Source organism: Trichoplax adhaerens, genomic scaffold, assembly GCF_000150275.1.
Source record: "Trichoplax adhaerens TRIADscaffold_2 genomic scaffold, whole genome shotgun sequence".
Taxonomy (NCBI): Eukaryota; Metazoa; Placozoa; class Uniplacotomia; order Trichoplacea; family Trichoplacidae; genus Trichoplax; species Trichoplax adhaerens.
Window position 1 is genome coordinate 4023982 of NW_002060944.1, and position 25282 is coordinate 4049263.

General features: G+C 34.6%; 4 protein-coding genes across 4 annotated transcripts; 2 read left to right on the forward strand and 2 right to left on the reverse strand.

The window, feature by feature from the left end:
- Window positions 1-265: 265 nt before the first annotated feature.
- On the reverse strand, window positions 266-3703 carry TRIADDRAFT_53351 (uncharacterized protein; the record flags this gene model as incomplete). The annotated part of the gene is made up of 10 exons (XM_002109903.1): window positions 266-313; window positions 463-535; window positions 626-759; window positions 968-1510; window positions 1601-1660; window positions 1740-1856; window positions 1937-2074; window positions 2285-2393; window positions 3105-3187; window positions 3530-3703. 10 exons carry the CDS (start codon window positions 3701-3703, stop codon window positions 266-268), a joined length of 1479 nt encoding a protein of 492 aa, XP_002109939.1.
- A 2931-nt stretch (window positions 3704-6634) lies between these two features.
- Window positions 6635-15657, forward strand: TRIADDRAFT_10294 (uncharacterized protein; the record flags this gene model as incomplete). The annotated part of the gene is made up of 37 exons (XM_002109344.1): window positions 6635-6738; window positions 7982-8120; window positions 8315-8373; window positions 8529-8628; window positions 8820-8879; window positions 8989-9069; window positions 9172-9233; window positions 9450-9516; window positions 9607-9722; window positions 9907-10210; window positions 10430-10576; window positions 10660-10737; window positions 10839-10910; window positions 11012-11145; window positions 11218-11349; window positions 11450-11573; window positions 11656-11705; window positions 11772-11908; window positions 11971-12111; window positions 12209-12272; window positions 12446-12560; window positions 12648-12701; window positions 12791-12928; window positions 13002-13051; window positions 13176-13205; window positions 13349-13426; window positions 13524-13567; window positions 13684-13796; window positions 13860-13923; window positions 14047-14099; window positions 14163-14232; window positions 14312-14428; window positions 14700-14851; window positions 14937-15049; window positions 15154-15193; window positions 15349-15459; window positions 15592-15657. Coding segments are annotated over 37 exons (3579 nt in total), but the record flags the coding sequence as incomplete, so codon positions are not given.
- Window positions 15658-18478: 2821 nt separating this feature from the next.
- Window positions 18479-18979, reverse strand: TRIADDRAFT_53353 (uncharacterized protein; the record flags this gene model as incomplete). Its single annotated transcript, XM_002109904.1, has 1 exon — window positions 18479-18979. The coding sequence occupies one exon, from the start codon at window positions 18977-18979 to the stop codon at window positions 18479-18481; it is 501 nt and encodes a 166-aa protein (XP_002109940.1).
- Window positions 18980-21693: 2714 nt separating this feature from the next.
- TRIADDRAFT_53354 (uncharacterized protein) lies at window positions 21694-23970 on the forward strand (the record flags this gene model as incomplete). The annotated part of the gene is made up of 10 exons (XM_002109345.1): window positions 21694-21766; window positions 22005-22094; window positions 22220-22349; window positions 22463-22556; window positions 22673-22815; window positions 22982-23049; window positions 23137-23215; window positions 23298-23380; window positions 23457-23606; window positions 23687-23970. The coding sequence occupies 10 exons, from the start codon at window positions 21694-21696 to the stop codon at window positions 23968-23970; spliced, it is 1194 nt and encodes a 397-aa protein (XP_002109381.1).
- Between the last annotated feature and the right edge of the window lie 1312 nt (window positions 23971-25282).

Genomic DNA, 25282 nt, shown 5'->3' on the forward strand with positions numbered 1-25282 from the left:
CACATATTCCAAATATTCGAGTCATCATACATATTGTATGAGAATTTCGACCAATAGCAATCTGGCGCAACCGTGTATCAATTGGAGCCAGAGATAGTTTAATACAGAAAATGATTTATTTACAATTCAGTAGGATATACTATCAATAGCAATTGTTTTACTCTAAGGATATAACATTTCTTGCAAAAGATGTGCAGTGCAATTTTTATTTAGTGATTTTTAACATGACCATTATAGTTGGAAGTATGTGATTTTAGAATGTCACCTAAATATCATAAAATTCTACCAAAAATATACTCATTTCGTAATAGACCTAATTCGAGATTTATAATCATCAATTAAATTTAGATACTAAATTTTGCAAAGATACTTTATCAAGAAAGTCAAGCTCAAATATATTATCTTAATACTTTAACTTTTACTACCAAAGCACCAAATTGTCAATCTGCCTTCACGTTTTACCTTCCCGGAGTTTAGAATTTGATTATAAGTATCGCTGCTATCTATGCATACAGGGATTTCATCTTGCTTGGTCCTTTGAAGAGTTGTAAAGCAAAATAATTGCATTAACACATTCAAGATTGGTTCACAAGCTCTAATAATGATGCATATGCAAAGTGATTACCATAACGAAATAATTTGTCCCACCGGTGGCTCAAAAGACCCTCTGATTAGCTCTTTTAACTCATCTACTCTAATGCTTGTCTTTATTCTAAATGCACGCGTATATGTGCAATGTATCTTGACGATCACATAACTCTAATAAACGGAATTATCGGAATATAAATGCGTTAGAGAAATTTTATAAATCAGGTATTAATTTCATATACGATGAATATTCGCTTTCTTTTGTGTGAGAATACTATACTTTTAAGAATAGAGTAACATTAATAATAAATTATAAAGATTACGATAACATCCTCTATCCTCAACAGGTGTATTTTTTAATTCTCAGAGCATTGCATACCTTTTCACTAGCAGAAAGAGCTTTGGCATCTGCTGAGAAATTAACATTTTGATCGGGAATATTCTTAGTTATAATAGGTGGGATACGCGGTGTTGTTCTCTTAGGTGGAGGTACTTTGGGAGGAGGAGGTCGACTTGGGTTAACTTGTGACGACGACGACGAAGAAGCAACGATGGAAGCGGTAGCTCTACTAGCAGAGTTTGCTAAGCTTCGAACGGAAGATTCTATTTTGCTTGAAGATGTCGTATTTTTATTCGATTTAGGTGGACAAGAAGGTGGCGGGGGACGTTTTGGTGTTTTTTTATCCGGACCATTAACATCATCAGTACGCATGATACGAGGAGGTCGATTAGGGGGTGGAGGCCTAGCGGGAACTGGTGATTTCGTAGCAGGTGAAGGGACAGGTGATGCAGTGGGTGAATTCTTGGCACTTTTAGAGCCTTTCTTACTTGCCGGAGGCTTGTAAATAGGTGGAGGAGGTCTGCCGGGCAACTTTGCAGAAGGCGAAAATGAAGCTGACAAATTCTTACAATCTAAAGGATTCTAATTCACAATAAAATTTCTTCTCACTACAATTATATGACTGCCATTGACCGTTATCTATTAACTCGTAATGAACGGTAAATCCAATACCTGTGAATTTGGGCTAGATGGAGATTCTGGTAGATCATAAATTTTAACAGATGTAACTACCTATAAAATGTCACGCAGTAAAGCATTGAAATAATATTTAAATATATTGCAAGAAAGTTACAAATTGCTACTGACTTACTTTTGCCTTTCCTAGAAAATCCAGCCTTTTATCTAGTTGAGAAGTTTTATAGACAGGAGGCTTAAAGACTTGCATTTCAGTTGGATAACATAAAGATTTACTGGGCAATGAACCATTCTATTATGTTAAGCGCGATAGTAGTAAGATTAGTTTATTGCTAATAAAATGATACCATATGCGATCAAATCAAGAATTACCTGCAGTTTCTCTAAAGCGTCCTGGACAAACTTTAGTTGCTTAGCATTAACCGTATATTCTTTTGCACATTCTAACATTTCTTTTGCATCATCCTTCATATTAAGCATGCTTTCTACTACAGCAATATTATACAGTACCTGCAAAATAATCATTTAACGTTATGGATTAACAAGTAGTGAGTGATTAAGCCAAAAAAAATGAAGTCACCATCTATATAAGAAATTGAATTGCAAAACTACTGTATCATACGCGTAGCCGAGAAATGGATTATATGATGACTATCAGCTAGTATGTAGAGTTTTATTAGTTATTGCTACATGTAAGTACCACAAAGAGGAGTGTCATACCTGGTAGCACCATAACTTGTAAGGCATTCCTATTTGTTTATAATCGATAAATGAATTGCTTCGCAAGCATTGAACAACTTGGTTAAAGTTACGGAGGGATTCTTCTAAACTGTTGTGTAGGCATAATTGTAGTTTTGTTTATACATAGCAAGATCAATGAATAGTGTTAGCTTAACCGTTGGATTATTATATCACAATGATGTATTTTAATACTGTATCATTTCAGCAGAATTTTAATCCTGTTAAACTAGAACATATATGTAAGTCTTGTAAATATTGACATCCCGCATACGCGTAGATTGATAAGTTTCTATCAGATATGATACATACACACACGTTTGTATAACTAACCATTTGATTTATTAGCTAGCAGTTGCATTAGCAAGCCTATCATCAATGCATAATTAAAGTGAAAATTAATCCAGTCGTATTGTAACATACGTGTATATCGTTGCTACTACTGTATGAGTATATAAGTCTTGTAAATTGTAACAATCTGAATAAATGAACATGTTTTTCTCGAATGATATATTACTGATATGATTTGATTTAGTAGCTAGCATTTGTACTGTAGCAAGCTCTTTTCAGATGTACTACGTTATTTGCTCGTTCTTTGGACCTATACTTTCAGTGATGATATGAAATTAAAGCAATTTAAGAAAATCCAAACTACTGTAGTGTTTACATGCACCTGTTCTGAGTACAACATGTTAAAAGTACTTATGATTGTATGCAAGGTGATTTGACAATTACTCTAGAGATAACATAGGTGATAGGCGTACGATTTGGGAAAACAATGTTATACGCGTGTAGTACTAACTTGTCTTGTAAAGCGTGCAAGATTCCAAGTTGCAAATAGGCCACAGCAAAATATTGATCTCTTTCCACGCTATATGTGAGAACCTATAGCAGATGATAAAAGGTATTAATGTTGACAATTTTTGACAAAAATGCATGATTCACTGACATGCAGTAAGCGTATATGGCTATCTTATAATACACTGTAGTAAACTTTTATTTGGAATCATATCAATGAACTGCAAAAAACGAAAGTAATTTATCACTCAGAGTGTGATTATTCGTGGCTCATCGATTCAAGTAAAAGTGAACACTTGCACTCTACTGTATGATGCAGTCCATTCAATCAGTCGAAACTATCTTATCATCGTGAGCGGAAGTAAGACAAACTGTTGCATGACAGCCCAAGCAAAAACTGTTCACATTCCATCATGTTTTCTCTCCTACTTTGATCGCTTCAGAATAATTGCCAGTAGACCAAAACGCCATTGCAATATCATACCAAATCTTGGCTAATGGGGTAGTAATTTTATGGTAAAAGTCCAACGCTGCATCAACATTGCCTTGCTCGAATTGAATGATCGCCTCATGCCAATGTCTAATATCCAAAGCAGATGTCATGGTATCAATAATAATAGCTCACAATCAGCGAAGAATCATGGATCAACATGGTTGCTTATGTCGACATTTTAACAGCCTCTCTGTTGGCTTGATGGCGGCTACTTTAACTCCATCCAGGATTGTTTGCAAATCCAGTCTCAAGGGTTAAGCTTTCAAGTTTTGGCGATGACACCGGTACGGTACAGCGCAAGTCCAGTAGCAGATGACTACGGTTCATACTGGTGGCACAGCCATGGACAGCTAGACACCTGGACAGTTTCGTATGAACTATTGTACTGTAGAAAAGTGAATCCTGTCGTGCACAAAATACTGTATAAAGCTGCCGAAATTTTTGAATTTTGGGTTCATTTAGAATCTACTGCTCACTACTCAGTGTGTACACTACATTATATGCTTTTATGATTCTGTATGAGCATGATTGCTATTCATTCAATCTGATTACGCCAAGTGATTTCGTTCTACTGCAGGACTGTATACTGTGCTATACACTGTATACAGTATACTGTTCAGTACAGTACTGTATCTCTATATTGACAGTACTATACTTACAGTACAGGTGGCAGTCCGCAGTCCAGTCCAGTACAGTACGCACTGTACTGGACAGACAGACATAGGAGACTGGGAGAAGGTCAAGCAACCATGAATGATCACATGATCGTCCTGGCTCAAAACGTACTGTACACTGTACTGTAGGGTACAGTAGTAAGTACCAATTGATTTCGTTCTACAGTACAGTACAGTACAGTACAGTACTGTACAGTACAAGTGGTAGTCCACAGTCCAGCACTGTCCAGTACGCACTGTACTGGACAGACAGATATAGGAGACAGGGATACGTATACTGTACAGTACAGTACAGTGCTGTATCTTGACAGTACTTTACAGTACAGTACTATACTGTACTGTACTTACAGTACTGTACAAGTGGTAGTCCACAGTCCAGTCCTGCACAGTACGCACTGTACAGTACTGGACAGGCAGATACAGGACACAGGGAGAACGTCAAGCAACCATGAATGATCACATGATCGTCCTGGCTCAAAACGTACTGTACACTGCAGAGTACAGTAGTAAGTATCGTAGTACTACAGTACAGTATACTGTACTCGACTGGACTGTAGACGCTGTGATTGGATTGCATGTTGTTGTTATTCGTGGTGAAACTCCCCAACTCCCCCCCCCCCATTGCCTTGATGTCAAGATGAATGGTGGAAGCCTTTAATGTTGCTGTCCAATCTAATTCAAGTACTCGTATTAGCCTTAGGGAAAGACCAACTATGGCCGACGAAAACTCAATCGATGACAGTTTGTGGTTAATCTCTTATGATTTGAGTGATTTAATTGAAAGATTTTACGCCTCTTTGGTAAGTACGAGTGTAGTAGGTGAATTGGCCCTATTTTGCCCATACAGTACTGTACGGCGTGTACGCGGACGCAATTTGCCATGAGATTGGTCAAAGTTTGCGACCGGATATTCCATAGTTAGTCAATGCTCCCGATAGTACAGTGTCCCGATTAGGCAGCAATATAGCCTTCCTTGAGAAAGAGAATGGTTCTTGCTTGAATGGAGATGTTGATTATCCTTGTATTATGGCCAATTTTACTCCACTACACTCATCTTTTTCTATCGAATAATAGCAAGCTGCCAAGATCTGACGTAATACGTTGTACTGTTGACCAGATCGTCGACATAATCGAGCAATGCATGCTGTTTAAAATTTCAATCTTGATGAGTTAAACGAGTCATGCTGTCTTGAACAAGTAGTTTACAGATACATTACATGAATAACGAATATTCCTGTCTATCTTGTTACTACAAGAACACAGACATACGCATGCTGTACATACCCACTACACCAACAGCAAGGTTGCTAAGAATGATCATGAATGGAATAGACTCCAGTGCTATTTTGACCTACTGTACAGTATATATATACAATTTGCCATAACTGCGAAATCAAATAGTCATCGTTGGACAGGAATCAGCCAGTTGAGAAATTTCCACCCATTGCAATATTACAGCAATGTGATAAACAGGTTGATGAAACTATCCATATATTACTAATACACTACTCTACTAGATGCAAGTACAGTCATCACATACTTTAAAGATTGTTACCTATCCCAATAAAACATTATTGTAAATGAATTGATGAATCGAACGTTTAACTTGAAACGAAACTTGCTTGTTGTAAATTGCTTTCCATCAATCTGTGTCATTTTTAGCTGTTGTATGGGCCTGTATCGAACTGATATCAGCGTAATGGAACTTGTTCCACTTACTGTGATTGATCAATTCTTTACATCCTTATAGTATACAGTATGTATACAGACAGACAATTGCTGTTTTATAATTGCCTTCTTACAAATGAACTACAAAGAACCCTTAAATTACTTCTAGCACCAGACCAAATCACGCAGACTAGAAATGGATTAATAAAACGGAAATCATTTTAATATCAGGCTTAAATCACTTCATGCCTTTGTACTGATTTCAACTTTTAAACGAATCATTTTCAGCCATTGGTTGTTGTTTACCTCGTAGTCCTATCATTGTACAAGTTATTCAACTATTGGCGCTCTGGAAAATTTCAAAATCTAGGTACAGTAGATCATTGTTACATTGTTATAAGATGGTTATACAAATAGTTTCATCTACTGTACTGATAGTAAACTATTAGTTTAGTGTGAAGAAAGTGAACGCAGTAAGTAAAATATTTTAAAAATGGATAAAGTAAGACCATAGTAAGGATGGAATATTATTCCAACTGACGTAGATCTCAGATTTTCTACAGTAGATATGTCCTTGGTTATAACTATCACTTCTTTGCGTGTTGCATAATTAGTAATATTATTTCAAAATTAATAAACATGACTAATGGTAATTACACATTCATTTCTTTAGGTTTTGAATATGAGCATGAAAGCATTCCGAAACCTCGCTTTCGGAAGCGAGATAAAGTTATGTTTTACGGGAGGAAAATGTTAAGAACGGTAAGATTAAAACTTCATTTGGAATCTAGTATGCTCGTTTAGTTGGCATTTTAATAGTATTCAGTTAAAACACTGTACTATACAATGTACATACAGTACAGCAATTATTATAATATGTAACTTTATACACTACAATATACTACGCTCTGAAAATTCTAACACGATACTATTTTAGTAACACGGAGATATAGTACTGTGAATGCAGTACTATATTGCAAGGCTAAGTACCCTTTCCTGTACTATATAACGAATAAAGTAACACCTATCGTTTGTGCTCAATGTTAACATTTAGCACGTTTGCAAATACTGAACTACTTAGTAATAGTCTACGAAGATAAATCAGTAGGCTAAATTAATTACGGCGTAATGTAAAACAAAGTTACCTGTCTAATGATACAGTATTGCTAAATCGCTTATGCTCAAGGTTGGCATCGAATACGTTATTGACTCCTGGACTATTTGGTGATAGCCTGTAGGAGATAATTTGGCACTATATGAATGATGCTATATAGTCATAGATTGAGAATTGTACACCACAACTAGCATATATTAATCATTCATTATTCGTTAGATATGATGTGCTATATAATGTAATATTGCGTTTATTATAATTTTAGCAATAATTAGAATTTCTGATTACATCTTACTTTATTTACACCAACAGCATTCAGCTTTTTCCTACAGTAGATCATGTTAATTAATCAAGTCATACAAATTAATTTTAAGAGATTTCAAATTCTTGTAACGTAAATATCGTATGCAGGTACAAATGTTAATAAGACTGTCCTTCTTTTTAATTAAAAAATGTTGATCATGTTCGATAGGTTAAACAGATTTCCTCCGCACGCAATTCCTTGAAGAAAAAGCACAAATCTAATAATGATAATTTAGCAAGGAAGTACGTCAATCATAATTACAAATTATGCCTTTATTCCGTATTGTATCTCTTGTAATATCCCCTTGCAATAGGCCGATATAAAAACTTTTAAGTTTCACCTCTAATGAACATTGTGACTGATAATTCTTACTTTTGTAGTATCTGACCAAATATCAGTTCACAAATTTCTTTACGTTGATACGAAACCACATAATTAAGAGATAGCGTACGAATTTTGATGCTTTTTACTATGCGTATAGTGTTTGCTTTCAGTAAAGCAGTACCTAAATCTATCAAATTCAATTTATGCCTACAAGATTACAATTTTTCGCAAACGTATATCGTGATAATGTAGCGTAAATTGAAGTCCCCAATATATTTACGCTTTACTGTATAAATTCATATAGCTTAGGCGAATACACTCAGGTATTATGTAATATACTATGCATTGCATCAATTAACAGATTATTGATGCTGTTTGACGATGAGGTTGAAAGATTGAAAAAAGAGCCGCCTCCATCTGTTGTTGAAGCTGACTGGGCTGAGGTAGATTAATCGTGAAATATGTATTTTATCAATCAGTATTGTTATTGCTGGTATTGATGCCTTCTATTGGTATATTTATTATGCTATGAGCCATATTGAAATCAATAACCTTATGAATTGAATTAGTGGATTTTTAGTTAGTAAATTACAATAGAGATATTAGATAATCTCGATGTCTATTTGAACTATGCTAGCCTGATCAGCACAGTGCACCTTTCCCGGCCGAGGTTCTATACATGTTAAGAAATGTTAGGTAATGTCTCGTTCATATTACAGTACTTGGTCAAGACAATGCCACTTTTTGCATACTTATAGTATAATAAAATCTTATACGTCATCATGAATAGAATTTACTAAGCTTTGCAAAGCTTTTAGGATATTGAACTATAACCTATTTTCGGTTAACAGAGTATTTGGACACTTTGAAGAACCATTATTTATCGAGCTTTGCAAACACATAGAAACGAAGCATGTGCCAGCCAATGCGAATCTATTTTATCCTGGAGATGTTAGTCATTTAATGCGTTAATTTAGCCTAATGCTAAATATTACATACATACATAAAGGTCCAGTAGGTGTCTAGCATATTGTCCTACTGTAGATTATGGCATAAATAGTATAGCATTACAATTTTTTCAATTTTATGCCCCTCTTATAACATCTTTCTCTATTTGTTCCGGTATAAATTTCCATGTTTAGCCTGACGATAGTATTTACGTAGTACAGAGCGGACACATTTCTGTCTATGTAACAGAAAAGGTTAGTACCTAAATAAATTAGATGATAAATTAATATAATAAAAAATTCATACATGCGAGAGATGAAGCGCAACATTAAACTCTAGTTCCGTGTGCATTCTTTGTTTCAGGATGGAACTCGATTACCGTTGAAAGAAGTTAAAAATGGCGATAGCATACAAAGTTTACTAAGTGTTTTAGACGTTATAACGGTAGGTCAAGAAAAGAAATTTGTAAATTTTATCAAATTCTAAAAAATTTTAACTTTAGTAACTCTTTATTTGTACTACAATTGCCTTTGTAATTATTGTTAGGGATATCCACATCCTTTTTATACCGTTACAGCTAAAGCTGTGGAAGACTCGATTATACTCAGGTAGATGAAAAGTAATACCATCAGCTTTTTTCTGCCCATCAAATATTTCTCATTTACTCATTGATATTATGAATATTGTAATCTCAATATACAGTACAATATAATTCAGTAACAATTAGTCTACCTATTAGTATATGGCACAATGTTTATTTATCTATTTGAATATGAATTATTGTGTAAGCTTTGTTATACTAAAGTATAGATTGAATTATTCAGGTTACCTTGTAGAGCATTTCAGGACTTATTCCGTGAATACCCTGAATTTATGATGCGAATCGTTCAAGTAAGAGTTTAATAGCCAACAGTAAGCTGACTTTCGATCGGTTTATTATAAAAAATTTAATAGGAATCGACCTTCTATCTATCTTTATAGGTCATAATGGTGAGAATACAACGTGTTACATTTTTAGCGCTGCATAATTACTTAGGTCTTGGAAATGAATTAATCACGCAGGTGAGACAATTTTCGAATTTCTTGTTTAGTCGATGGTCATTGATCATTGAAACTGGTAATCGCATATTTCAATGTAACTTAACATTGTATCAATTGTAAGGCTATTGACGAACGTCGGGTTGACAGTGAAACTTCTTTGACTGAATCAGAAATTCGAAATAACAATTATAGAGAGTCAGGTAATAATAATAAACACAATATTTCCTCAAGAAATGGAAGGCAGAACTCTTCTGATACTCCGAGATATGAAAGTCAGACTAATAAAAGTGAGATACCTGCTTCGAAAAATGAAACTTGGAATCCCGATCAAAATAACGTTACTGACGGAGAAAAATTAGCACGTAGTAATAGAGTTGGGTATCTGAAATTTAAAGCTCTAAGTTCAAGGCAACGACTAAAATCATCAGAAGGGTTTAAACTGGAACCCCTTCCGACTCGAGAGCCGATCGCTGACTGTGCTAGTGATGTTGAGCATGTTGATAGTGAAACACTTAGAAGAAGGCACGCACGTCGGACAAAATCAGTTGGTGATGACAATGTCAATGGCTCTGTTGACTCTATTATAGACGACATAATTGAAAGTTGTAAAACTGCATCTAAGAAACAAGATGCAAATATTAGTGGTAGAAAGAAAAATGAGGAACGTATCAACTTTGTTGTCAGTGAATGCCCAAATGATGATAGAGAGAGCGTCAATAGTTCATGCGATGACTTTGGTCGCCGAAGCTCTCGACAGCTCGAGTCATGTACACCAAGTAGCGGTAGAGATACCGATATGGAAGATGATGATACTTCACAATTTAGCCAAAGATCTCAAACAGAAATGTCGGAGGATGATGAATTACTTCGATCTGTCTCTGATGGTGTTAGCAATGTTCTTGGTTTACAGGTTACTTTCAAGGATTTTAATAATTAATATACCTTTCTTGATTAATTTATACATTTGATTTGATCGTTTGAAATATGCTATAGAGCCCCGCTCCACTGCAAGATCGCCTTGCCCTAGCTCAAATACCGGCGGGGACGATACTAACCAAAGAAGGAGATATTGTATGTTACATATTGTTTATAACTGTTATTATGATACACCTTCAGCATAGAACAGTTACTCTGAGTGATTTTATTAACTTGCAATCTTATTTTTAAATTAGAATTGTAGCTTGTATTATGTAGTAAGTGGTTCACTGCAAATTAGCCAAAGAGATGTCAACAAATCTTATGAGGTGCAATGATTAAAGCAATTAAATTCATATTTCCTTTCTATGAGACTTTGAATTGCGTTCTAATTTATATCATGTACGTATGTTGGACTCGCTGCAATTAGTGTACCTTATTCCACGCGGTTCCTGGGGAACTAGTTGGAAGCCTGGAGATGTTGACCGGTGAACCATCTCTGTTTAGCATCCGCGCGCCACATGAGTGCAAAGTTATAATAATAACAAAGTCTAATTTTTTCAGGTCAATTTCTTAAAAATTAGATTTTTGTTAATGATACATATTTGAAAACAACAGTCTGCTTTGATCTTTCAGTCTGATGAAAGAAACTCCGTCGGTGGTATTGAATGTAGCACACTCTTTGGTAAGGAGGATGTCTCCATTTTCTCGTCAGGCAGACTTTGGAATTGATTGGATGTTTGTTGAAGCAGGACGTGCTCTATATAGGTCAAAAATTTATCCTATATCTTGGAAGCTCAAACTATCCTATATGTGACGGTAGAAATATTGTTGACAATTTTTTAATATGAATGACGTGATTTAACAGACCAGGAGAACCTTCTGAAAATATCTACATTGTTGTAAGCGGACGGTTGCGTGAAGTTCTTACTGGAAAAGATGGTAAAAAGGAAATAATAGGCGAACACGGTCGTGGCGAACTTGTTGGTGTGGTAAGCAATACTAATTATCCCTTAACTCTTAATAGCCTCTACCTCTAATTGTATTTTTTGCATTATTTATTTAATCTGGTAGGTAGAGGTTATGACCAAAAGTCAAAGAGCTACTACAGTTTTGGCTGTCAGGTGATTATCAAAGTAAGTGGATTTGTAATCTTAGAAAGTGACTGATTTTGATGTTCATTTTTATAGAGACACGGAAGTAGCCAAAATTCCATCTGGGCTACTTGAAACTATTAAGGTGAAATTTCCTCAAGTTGTCACACGCTTAATACATTTGCTAGGAGAACGTTTGATTGGTAGTTATCAACAGCGTACCAATTTAGCAAGTGGGTTATCATCGACTCTATAGTTCGAAATAATTCTGCACGAATTTATTTAATAAACTGAGTATCTTTACTTTCAGCTAAACCAATAGGTGAAAATCACGCAGTCACTAGCAATCTATCAGCAGTTGCTATAATACCAACCGATACCACCGTTCCGCTTACAAATTTTACATTGGAGCTAGCGAGCGCCTTAAATACAATATGTAAATATTTTTGATTACTTTGATTTTGCATTCAATTTGAGATTCGTTTGATAGATAGCGTTTAACAATAAGGATTTCTTTGGTATGCTGTTCATAGGTCCAACGTTATACCTTACTAGTTCTTTAATTAAACGAAAGTTAGGATCATCAATTCTCGATCGGTATGCCTTAAATTCATTTTTATATAATCCTATAATGCCATCTTCACAATTTAGTTCTATACCTATATACGGTGTATAGTTCTATAAATCTACAATATAACATGCTAATATTATGACTATGTAATAGTTTTTACAGCTAATCGCAATTTTAATTTTGTAATCCGCTTTTGTAGGGCTAATGAATACAGGCTGACAAATTGGTTGGCACAACAAGAAGATGCTCACCGCATAGTATTGTATCAAGCTGATAGTTCCTTGACCAATTGGACGAGACGTTGTGTAAGACAGGTTAGTTAGAATTAAAATTGCCACAAGTACCTCCTGAGTGGATATAAATTACATGTAATAACATTATGTGATACAACGATATCATAGGCAGATACTATTCTAATCGTTGGGGTTGCTATGAAAGATCCCGCACCTGGGAAGGTATGTTGTAGAACTAAACATTGCTTTTTGTAAATTCCAGTAAAAAACGTTTTAAAGGCAGCATTATTTTGATATTTTTTTGTACACAGATTGAGAAGCAGCTGGAATCTCTTTCTATGAGAGCACAAAAGGAACTTATATTATTACATAATTCAAGGCAATTACAACGGCCACGCAACACCGTGGAATGGATCAATGAACGTGGATGGTGTTCCGCTCACTATCATGTAAGACTCTTTATCTGTTAGCTCCTTATAGGTTACTAATTGTGATACCTTTTTTGACCTTATATAAATTCAGATTCGTTGTCCACCAAGAATTTTCGGGAAGTTAATGACATCTGATTTGGTGTGTACATTATTCTATGCAATTTTATACTTCAATTTTTTAATAAATGAGCCTAATTATCGTATATCCACTTCTTTAATCCTACAAAATACTAACGCTCTCTTACTACACATATTAGAACAACAGATCTAGTTTTCAAACTCCAGTTCCTGATGTGTAGGGATACCAAATATTACATATTTCATATCTTAGCTAGTTCTACTAGGGACCGCTAAAATCTTTCATTTTAGTGGTCCCTGGTTTTAAGAACACTGACATCAAAGTGCAATTTTTGAAATTTTGTAATTTCTATGTAATAGAAATTCCGATTTTGCTCGTTTGGCTCGTCATCTCAGTGGAACAGCAATCGGACTTGTGCTCTCAGGAGGTGGTGCAAGGTAATTCAATCACCACTTTCGGTTAATAAAATTAGCAATAGTATACGGTTGTACGATTAAAGCAACTTTCTAATCATTTTTATTTATTTATATAAAGGGGACTTGCTCATTTAGGTCTTATTAAAGCAATGCGAGAATTTGGTAATTAACTGTAGCTTATTTCTTACATTTGCATTCCTTCTTATTCTTACTTAAAAATAATTTTTTTCTTCGCTATACACGTAAGCACAAATAACGATGATTGTATTTACATATAGGAATCCCCATTGACATGGTTGGCGGAACCAGTATTGGAGCTTTAATGGGTGCATTGTATTGCATTGATTCCGACCTAGACGACTACACAGCGAAAGCTAAACAATTTTCAGAAGTAATGTCTCCTTTATTCTATTTATCATAAATTCTTAACTAATAAATCATATTTTATCTCTAGGAAATGTCATCGATTATACCGAAAGTCCTTGATCTAACTTATCCGGTAACCGCCACTTTTACAGGTAAGCTAAAGGCTTCAGAAATACTATTAGAAATCGATGGTATAATAACTGGAAAGTTGTAGCACAGCAAAAATAAAAATTAGCTTTTCGTTCATAATTGAAATAATATTATGCATCTAACAGGTAAAGCTTTCAATAGCGGTATTCAACGAGTCATCGGCGATGTCCAGATAGAGGTCAGAATACAGTTTTGATCATGGAAGATGATAGCATTTGTTTACTAACTTTATTGTATGTAGGACTTATGGATTCCTTACTTCACTGTAACTACCGATGTCACTGATTCTAAAATGCGGATTCATACTCAAGGTTTGACCGGAATGTGATGTTTTCTTTTCTTTACATTATCTAATGTTATGGATGTAAATAACATCAATATGATTGTAAGGTTCCTTATGGCGTTACGTCCGTTCAAGTATGTCACTCTCTGGGTACTTACCTCCACTGTGTGATCCTACTGACGGTCACCTGCTGCTAGATGGAGGATATATCAACAATTTGCCAGGTATGAGTAAAACTTAATCTTTTATTTACTGTTAATTTATATTTGAAATTGCTAATCGTAATAGTGATTATACACCTATTATTCATCATCATTAAAATCCCCTTTATTGAGGCACACTCGCTAAAAAGATTTTCGAGCTGTGTAAAGGCTAGGGGTATATTTCTTGCTGGCAGTGTTCTATATGCAGTGTATATGTATATAGCAACATTATAGTTCTACAATATTACTCATTTGCTGTACTACAAATGATTTATGTCTACTTGAATTATAGCGGATATCATGAAGTCCATGGGCGCACAAACAATCATTGCTGTGGATGTTGGGGCTAATTCTGGACCAACGGACCTTGATAACTATGGAGATTATCTTTCGGGGTGGTGGCTTTTGTGGAAAAAAATTAATCCCTTTTCTGAACCACCAAAAGTATAAACATTTGCGATTCGTTTAGAATGTTCATTTAGTGATTACTACTGTTAAAACGAAATATTGCATTTACATCATTTATCAGATACTAAATTTAGCCGAAATACAATCACGCCTAGCCTATGTATCATGCGAACGACAACTGGAAGAAATTCGAAACTGTTCTGCTTACCGATATTTAAAACCTCCAGTACAAAGGTAGGTGCATAAAATAATTCGATAGAAAATGTTTATCATGGTCTGAAATAGTTCATCTTATCGATTATTTAGATTTATAATTTCTACTCTGTTTATTTTACCAGATTTAAAACTCTACAGTTCAACAAATTTGATGAAATTGCGGTAATGAATAAAAATTAATTGAAACGATTGAAACTATATTGTATGTTCTTTCTATTTTAATGATGTATCATTTAATAATGAACTCTTTGAAATAGTACAGACATGTAAATATATTTATGTCATCGTATTGTTATCATTTATACTTTACTCATCAGGAGGTAGGTTATGAATACGCGACAACAGTTTTTACTGGTTGGCAAGAAGGCAATCTGATGCCTAAAAGCATGCGATCTAAATATGATGATACTGATGGAACTACTACCCAGGTTGGGGAGGTAGGCTGTCAATATAACCGTCGTTATGGGCATGATTTGACTTTGATAAGTTGATTTTTGTACTACACGACAAGAAATATTACACATGACCTTTACTCTATTCGTAATAATATTGAACATTAGGAATCGTTTGGACGAACTGTTGATAGTCATAACTTTACGGATCTAGCTGAAATCGTTTCTCGCATACCACGGGTGGTACAAAATGAAGACGAAAAAGTAATAGATCATTACAAATTAAAAATAATATCGAAAGATCCAAGCCTGCCGAAAAATTTAAATAAGCTAAGCCTGAGAATGGTAATGGACTTTATTATTACTTCAACTGCATAGAATTACTTATTTAATTAGTAAAGAAATTTTATGATATTGTTCTACGTCAACTGGCTTGTTCCGATCTGTTATGAGCAGTTAGTACGTAGTAGTACGAGCATTTGTAGTACTATATTACTCGACGTTATTAAATCACATCAATTTAAAAAGAATCTCAGATAAAATTAGTGACTGTAAACCAGCTTTATTTCATTATAATATGGCGAATCAATTGACTTGTCATGTCTATTCTGAACAGTTAGTAACGAGTGGTTTATTTAATATCGAGTAATAGTATTACTTATGTCATACTCTCTTTAGCAAGACTAAATTACTTACTAATTTGCTACTAATTTAGTCAGGATCTATTCTGAACAGTTAGTACCGAGTGATTTATTCAACGTAGAGTAGTTGCATTGCATACATCAAACCCTTTAGCAAGACTAAATTATTTACTGATTTGTTCTGATTTAAATCATAATCTATTCTGAATAGCTAGTAATGAGTGATTTTTTTAATTTAGAGTAGGAGTATTGCATATATCAAACCCTTTAGCAAGACTAATTACTGACTAATTTGCTACTACTTTAATCATGATTTAATCTGAACAGTTAGTAACGAGTGATTTATTCAAAGTAGAATAGTAGTATTACATGTATCAAACCACTCATCGAGACTAAATGACTTACTGATTTACTACTAATTTAAATCATGATATATTCTGAATAGTTAGTAATTTATTCAATGTAGAGTAACAGTATTGCATACGTATGTCCTACCCTTTGGCAAGATTAAATTATTTACTGATTTGCTATTAATATGAATCATGATCTATTCTGAACAGTTAACGATTTATTCAATTTAGAGCAGTAGTGTTGCATACATATGTCTTACCCTTTAGCAAGACTAAATTAATTCGTTATTTGCTGATTTGCTTCTAATTTAACTGTGATGTGCACATATCAATATAGAAAACGAAAACGAAAACAAAGAAGAAAAAGCTTCATAGGAGATAAATTTTCTTAAATGACTAAAAATAAATGTTTTACACGCAAATATTTTATGTTGATTAAATTATCGGGAATGTCCTAATTGAATGTTTTAGCCAATTGATTGAAAATTAAAGTAGCATTTCCAAATTTATTATTTGAATATTCATACGGAAATTACGACTATATACCTTTATGCAATATTGTACATTGTTTATTTAGTAAAATGATGGATATGGCATGCTTTGGCTGTAGCAATCAAGCTTTAATACTTACTTACGTGTTTGAGGTGGACTAATCTATTTCATGACGGATGATATCTGTTATGACTATCCGGCTTAAAATTGTTAATGTAATGTTACTTTTATTTTGCGCTAGCCCATTGATTCCAGCCCTATAGAGATGGATTTGTACTAATTCACTATATTCAATAACAGACCGAACTATCAGATTGTATGTCACTAATCAAATTGAAACTAACTTTTCTACACCACTTTTCTCTCTGTATTAATGCATGTCAATGCTTTGAAAGAATTTATTTTCTCGCTAGATCTCTATCGTGTCAATATAAATAAAATAAATAAGCTACCCCTACCGATTCAGTGTCATGCTATTCTGGCTGTAGTGTAGATGTTTTTATTTGCAGTTTATCCATTCGTCCTTGCAGATAGAACATCTAGTCGCAAGGTAGCATTGCGATCCACTGTGCAGATTCAATCGAAAGTCATTGTGCAATCCAATAATTTAATTACTTTGATTGTACAAATGAACTTTCTACAACAGCCAAGGAACCGCTAAGTTTATCGTATCGTATTAGGGTTAGGGTTAGATAACTTCAGAGACGATAAAAGTAATGATATAATAATGAGCTCATTGCATTTTCCACTTCAATGCACTGCACCTATGTATATTATACAATATGTACTATGAGGTGTTTGCAGTAAATGATATTGTTGTAATGCGGAATGGATTAGAAGAGATTTTGATTTACAAAGTGATCCACCATATTAGCAGTACTCAGCACTAATACTATGCAACTAAAGCAAGTCTAGTGATCATACAAACGTTTTGGTCATGGTTATCGGATGGATTGTTCAAGAGATGATTTGCAAGCCAGTTGTTGAGCTTTAAGAGAGTTTTTAATTTTAATTTTATAGCATTGAAGATACAAACAACACCAATGACATTGTCTAGAAGTCTGTTTCTAAGAAAAGGCAGCTTTTAAGTGGTCAATCCTCTTAAGATTTATTCTTATTAAACAGCAAATAGTACAATTGATGATTAAGTACAAGAAGACGGCAATCCTAGCATAGAGTCAAGGCTATGATCATGTACCGTAAAAGTGCTCCATCATTTTTACTTCAAGTATTGGGTATTCAAGGTGGTTGAGCATAAATCAAGCAAAGGCTATGTTAATAGAATGGAATAGCAACAGAAAGGCTAAGACAGCTTATTCATATACTTCAATTAACATCCGATTGCAGTGTTCCATTAGTGTATTAATCTATCTTTGCCGAAAAGTAGCATTGCGAATAAACTAGCTTAAGATGTAGTTTGGTTACTAGACTATTTGGAAGGGGTTGGATAAATACCAAGTGGTTCGGTGAAGAGAGTCATCAAGGCTATTCGAATGACACTTTATCCATGCCAGGAAAGGCTATTGCTATTTATCCCTTGTCAGCATTGGCACAGGAATGATTGACTCCATATTAATACTGTAAAAGAAACTCTAAGTTATATTTCTTGAGATGAGGTTCAGCAAAATGACGACCATATTGAAATAGATCAAATCCTTGATGCCTCTTGACAGCCAAAGCAACCATGCCAATAATGGAGAATAATAACATTAATTGTAAAGCTTTGACTGTGCTCATAAAACCTGGAATACGGTCTTCAACAGCTTTAATATAGCCATTGAAATAAGAACGACGACCATTGATATAGTAGATGCCAAGCAAGCCGCCCATGATAGGATGGAAAAAGAGCGAGCAAGTCCACAACACCACCAAAAAGATGCTAAAAAATTCCAAACTGTTTTGTTGCGCACGAGCATATCGTTCAAATTCTCCATTACCTGTCATCTTAGGATAGTCGACCTTGAGTCGACGGCGTGCTCCACCAACACGGCCAGCAAAGGTGGTTAGTTGGTAAGCTCCAATCATGGAGACTGCGGAAGGAATGAGGATTGATTCCAAGGTGATGGCGGACATGATGGATTTCTTGCTGCTTGGGCTGGGCGTTAATGTTGTTGTGTTGATGTCCACAACGTACTACGCTAGGGTGACGTTAGTCGAACGTTTCCTATGCGACCGACGCCAGTGACGTTGAGTGCACAGATCTCGGGTACCGGTACGGTACCCAAACGGTATGCGCAGTAGGACAGCTCGTCGACTTCCACTCGTACAGTATGACGTTTGCAAACGGTGACGCCGTACAGCCATCCCGGACGGACCGATTTCTTGCTGAGTCAGTATAGTATCAATGGTATGCAACGTCACAAGCGATTTTGAGCGTGTTACGAGGGATGGATGGATGACCGGACTCTCAATGTCGACCAAAGCCCTATGCAGGATTACCACTGTCATGGAGACTGGAGCTCGCATAGGGTTAGATAGTGGACAACTTTCCATCAATAAAAAGAAAGCCACCATCATGATACCTTGATCGATGGATAATATACTCTCTCTCTCTGTGGTCAATCATGGAGTATGATGTAGAGTACAGTAGAAGAAATCCAGTAATAACGTGTCAAGAATATTCTTTTGCTCAGTGCACAACGATTGATTGTACTGTACTGTATACAGTAAGGGCCAGTTTCTGCCAGTCATCGACTACAAGCTCCAGCACCGCACTGCTATATGCAAGGGAAAATTCGTTTGGCTCACGCTTGTGCAGTGAGTGATACTGTACTTTCAACCACTATATCATTGAAACAAAAAAAATTGGACTAATTTGCCCTAGGGGAAGGAAATAGAGATTCATTTTTGCCCATTTGATCGATGATATTATCAATTCAACAACAACATTGAGCGAGGACCAACACAAGTCTAGTATAGAGTATGAATTTTCCTCTATCATCACTGTCATGATACGCAAAGCATTATCTGTGACTGGTATTCATCTAGTATTATAGCTCAAAATTACTGTACTGTAGTCCGTCGGTGGAGATAGTTCGATGGTCGATTTTCGACAGCTTTTTAGTGCTGCCATAGACCTCAAAGAAGGCATTTTTTAACGTCTATAATACTCTACTGTCTTAGAAGTTCCTGATATGGCTAAGGTTATGGTTAAGATTTCATTTGATGCAGTAAATAAAGTCACTTCGGTAGTGCTGCTATGGCCTGCTAAAGTAAACTCTGATTAAGGCAAGGCAAGGCGCAAGTGGTGTTCTCCTTGGTGACAGAATGTCCGTCCATCTGAGTGATGAAACGATGGCCTGTTCCGTTGATCCTTCCGAGTTCCGGCTGTAGCTTGCAAGATCGTGATCAACAGGCAGCAATATCGCGCCTAGGCATTAAACTGGAGACAAGTTGTCAAGTGGAACTTTGGTGGCTATCATGGCATGGATATTAAGAATTAAAGCAAGGTAAAGCCATCATATTCTCTCTATACTATCAATCTACCATCGAGGAGGGAAAAAGGAACACAAGATAAAATTATTTTAAAATTGAATTCCTTTTTTGACAATGTATGGTAGTCATATTAATTGAATTGGTAGATAGTTTACAGTGTCATGTTGATCCCCCCAAAATGGATCCGATTTCAGCTGTTGTGCATTCTAATTAATTCAAATCGGCCGAGTTCAACCAAGTCTAGACATGGATAGATTCGTAGTCGATATGGCTTAGCTCATGATAGACTGTAGGCATAGTATCTACTAGAATAAGCACTACAAGAAGACTTAAAAATGACTCTTCTATGATGGCATTACTTACACTAGACATGGTAAAGATACAAGTAAAATAATCCATCGATTCATCAAACGATCAAATGCCCTAATATGAATGTTAGTTGGATTCTTGAATCAAGTAGACTTTGGGAGAAATTGCTACATCAAGTAGGAGATAATACTAATGGAATGAGATCATGCTTTATACACCTTTATTATGAACTTTTCCTCCTTAAATTAGAACAGTTGCAGTCTATCGTTGTTAGTCCAATTTGTCATCAAGTATTAGAAGTTTTTTGGCAGTTGATCATCCACATCTGGTTAAAATGATTGCATAACATCATGGCTCATCAATGCAATTTTCAAGTAGAATTACAGTTGGACTAACCTACTCTTGCACTAGGCATTACACGTTTATTTTAATATCACTAATAGATACTTTTGGTCACTATTTTTCATGGCATGTTGTGACAATTTGAGAAACAAAGGATTCATTTTATACTATTGACTATCGACTAGGACAATATTAACTAGATAACGGTATGACAACCATATACGTAGTTAGAAATATACATAAAACACTTCTCATGATCAGCACATCAAAACTTTCATACTGTATTTAAAATATAAACAGAGAACCGATTGCAAAGCCTAAATTGAACAAGTCCATTTCCCCTTAATATTAACATTCTTATTCTTTATCTTGATGATGCAAAATCACAAACTACACTGCAAGAATTATAGTACTTGTTATTCACTTTATAACACTACATCAAGGCTTGATTGATCCACAAGCCGAATAAATTGAGAATTATTTACTACGCCTACATGGAGTATTGATATTTCCCTAGTAGGCATGATCCAATCTTGATGCAATACCATTTTAACACCTGTATATGCTCTTCATTATCTTAATGATACAAACGATACTTTCATAATTACTTGTTACTAACCGATTCCAATTTGTATTTTGAATCATGTATTAGATTTGAATAATCGTCTAAAATACCATACAGCGATGCACTGTAAATAGAAATGTCTAACAGAGACACCTCAATCAGTAAAAGCCAAGCTAAAAGTATTAATAAAATCAAATCCGAAAGCACAGGTATGTAATACGCTCATACATGCACTTTACCCAATTGATCGACTATAAAAATACTGCATTTCATAACAAACAAATCATTTTCTATTGATAAGCCTTAGCGTAAAATAAGAAAATCTTTAAAAATGTATAATCAGAATGATCTATGTTGTTAGTATTGTCCTCGATACTTGCTATAGCATTCTTTACATTAATGTAGCTCTTTGATCACATTTCTAACTTATACTTTCTTATATTATAGATAATGAAAGGCAACCTTGTTTAGATCGTGTATATGATAGTATCCCAAGTCTACGCAATCTATTTAAAATTATAAGAAAAGTTGGCGAAGGTCAGTTAGAAATTATCAAAAATTCGTACATTTGCAAAATGATAAACTATCATTACTTTCTCATGATATACACTTGTTCTTAATTATCTCCAATTTAAGTATGCTTTTATCCTGATGATACTTAGGTACATTTAGTAAAGTGTATCTGGCAGAATTACTCGAAGTGCCCAATAATTTTTTCGCCTTGAAACATTTGGTGCCTACGTCTTCACCTAAAAGGGTAGAAAACGAATTACGTTGTCTCCATGAACTTCGGTAAAATATCGTGTATCTTCATTTTCCTATATTAGGATGCTTTATCCCTTCAGCTAACTTTAAGTAAATGGCATTGTCAACCTTATTAAGCTATTATCTGAACTATATTACAGAGGGCAAAATAATATCATTGATGTTAAAGCCTGTATTCGTCATGAAGACAATATTGCTCTAGTAATGCCGTACATTCCACATGAAAAATTTCAGGTATAAATCCCATTGGAGTTAGTTTGATATAAATCTGGCAATACTATAGTAGTATTTTTCACTCTTATGAAGGTATTATTGATTAGGTATATTTGCTTTTCACTGTTTTTTCATAGGACTACGTATATAAAATGTCTGCTACAGATACTAGAAATTATATGAGAAACTTATTTATTGCATTAAAACATGTCCATTCCCATTCAATAATTCATCGAGATATTAAACCAAGCAACTTTTTATTATCAAGCGATACGGGAAAGTAAGAATTTATTCAATATAAAGCACTCTTGCAGTGATTTTAGTATTCGTTAAAATCATTGTTAAAGTATCTAAGCAATGATACTGATTAAATGCAAGTCAATATCAATTGCTACTATAGCTCATTCAGTGATAAATATTGTTATAACATATTGGATTACTTGCAGATATTTCTTGTTGGACTTTGGGCTTGCTCAAAATGCACCCCAAATGCCAACGGATGTAGTACATAATGGTATGCTAATTTATTATTATTACCATATAAATATAATTTTACTTGTTCTGCAAAGCATCTGAATCGGTCTCTATAATATTTGAATAGAAAATAAGTGCCCACAAAAAGCAACAGATTGTACATCTTTACACGGTGCTGATCAAATATGTAACCTATGTATAGCAAAGTAAGATACCCCTCAGTTTTCTTTTATTGATTGCTCAACAATCCCGTAGCCAATGCAGTTTTGTTAACACGCTATATTTTAGGAGAGAGCAAAAAGCCCCTCGTGAAGGTACACCAGGCTTTCGTCCGCCGGAAGTATTGCTGAGATATCCCCATCAAACAACAGGTATCACTGACTTTTTGTATCCTTTGGCATGTGATTTTAATCAGTATTTCACCTACTGTTACACTTACAAACACAGCCATTGACATTTGGTCTGCTGGAGTTGTGTTGTTGAGTATTTTAAGTGCTCACTACCCATTCTTTAAAGCCGAGGATGACATGACTGCCTTAGCACAGATTATGAGCATCACTGGAAGCAAAGAAATGGCTGCTACGGCTAAAAGTCTTGGTAATTTCATGTCACTACTATTACTTATAATTATATGCATTAAATCAAACATAATTTGCTCTTTATCTGAAAATCGATAGGCAAAAGGATATCTAATAATCCAGAAATCCCACCTTTAGACCTCAAGACTGTGTGTACTAAACTTCGTCGTAATCGTAGCAATGTATTGACTTCAAGTAGTACCAGCAATGTCAATTCTGATGAATTTAGTACTTATAACCCTACGACAACTAACGAAATCATGTTTCCGGATTCAGCTTATGATCTAGCAAAACGTTGTATAGATTTAGATCCTGCTTCTCGAATTACTGCTGCTGAAGCATTAAAACATCCATTCTTGAGCACAGATAGTCATTCTGAATGAACGCTAAGACGATGTAACTATATCAGATAGCTTTGTTCACTATTTAAGTTAAATTCAATATCGAAAGTAATTGTATTATATTGTAAATATTGAGAAATATGTTATTTCTCTTACCATGCTAAAGACAAAACACTACTGATGCGCCGTGTTATTGCTTTTGTGTACTCTACGTGTAAATATCCGCCTATATACTCATATAAGCTCATGGATATTGAATGTTTCTAGTTCTATGCATTTGGACCAATCAGAATAATCACATGTCTCATTAGCTTAAAAACCTAAGTAGGTGGTATTATATTATCTACGCCGCAGACTTTTCAAAATTATCTTTCCATTCATATTGAAACAATTTCTAGAATCAACTTGTAAAATTTGTCGTGATTACATTCATAATATGTATAAATATATATATATATACAGTGTATCATACGTACTTAAGGTACTTATCATTATTATACGTGTAAACATTCTATTTTGCTGTACAATATTAATTGATGTAATTGATTTGAACTTTCAAGTTTAATGTAATTTTTTTATAGCTCTTTTAATTATTAAACTGCTACAATCGATGAATACTTTAATGTGTTATACGAATATCATTATTTCTGAAGGAAAGTTGACGTACAGCATTTCCGACTCCGCGTTGTTTATTGACGTGATAAAAATAAATTAAAAGCAGAAACGCGAGCGTTATCATGTAAAAATTTCAACGTTTTTTAGCATAGGCATTCCACTTAAAGCGTATGTATATTAATTAAAAATATCGTTTCTTGAGGCCTTGCAATTTTAACATTAGTTGATTTTAGAGACCCATAATATTATACTGTTTAAAGTATTACAGAAAGTAGTTTTAATGCAGTGGACTTATATAGCATCATTTATTGTGCTAGTTTTGTTATTAAAGTTTATTAAAAATTCTATCTGCTCTCCAGGGATGTTTTAGGCTCAAGACCCAGTTTTGATAACTTTATTACTGTGGTATCCCTTCTAATTTTAAAATTTTATTAACTGACGAGTTACTTTACTACGGATACTGTATCAGAAATACCATATCCTACATTACAAAGATATATAGATGAAAATATCTAAGAATGATTGAACTGAATAATTCCTCCCCGATTTAAGAATTTAATTTAAGGAATACAGAAGACCAAGTGCATTTGTTATAGTACTAATTCCACTGTTATCTCTCAGTAATGCAGGAATCTTGACAGTATCAAACAATTAAAGATTGATAGTATTTCTAGTAATCTATGACAACATATGCAAAGTATCCGAATACAGCATACGCTCAAGATTTTTCACGTTACTG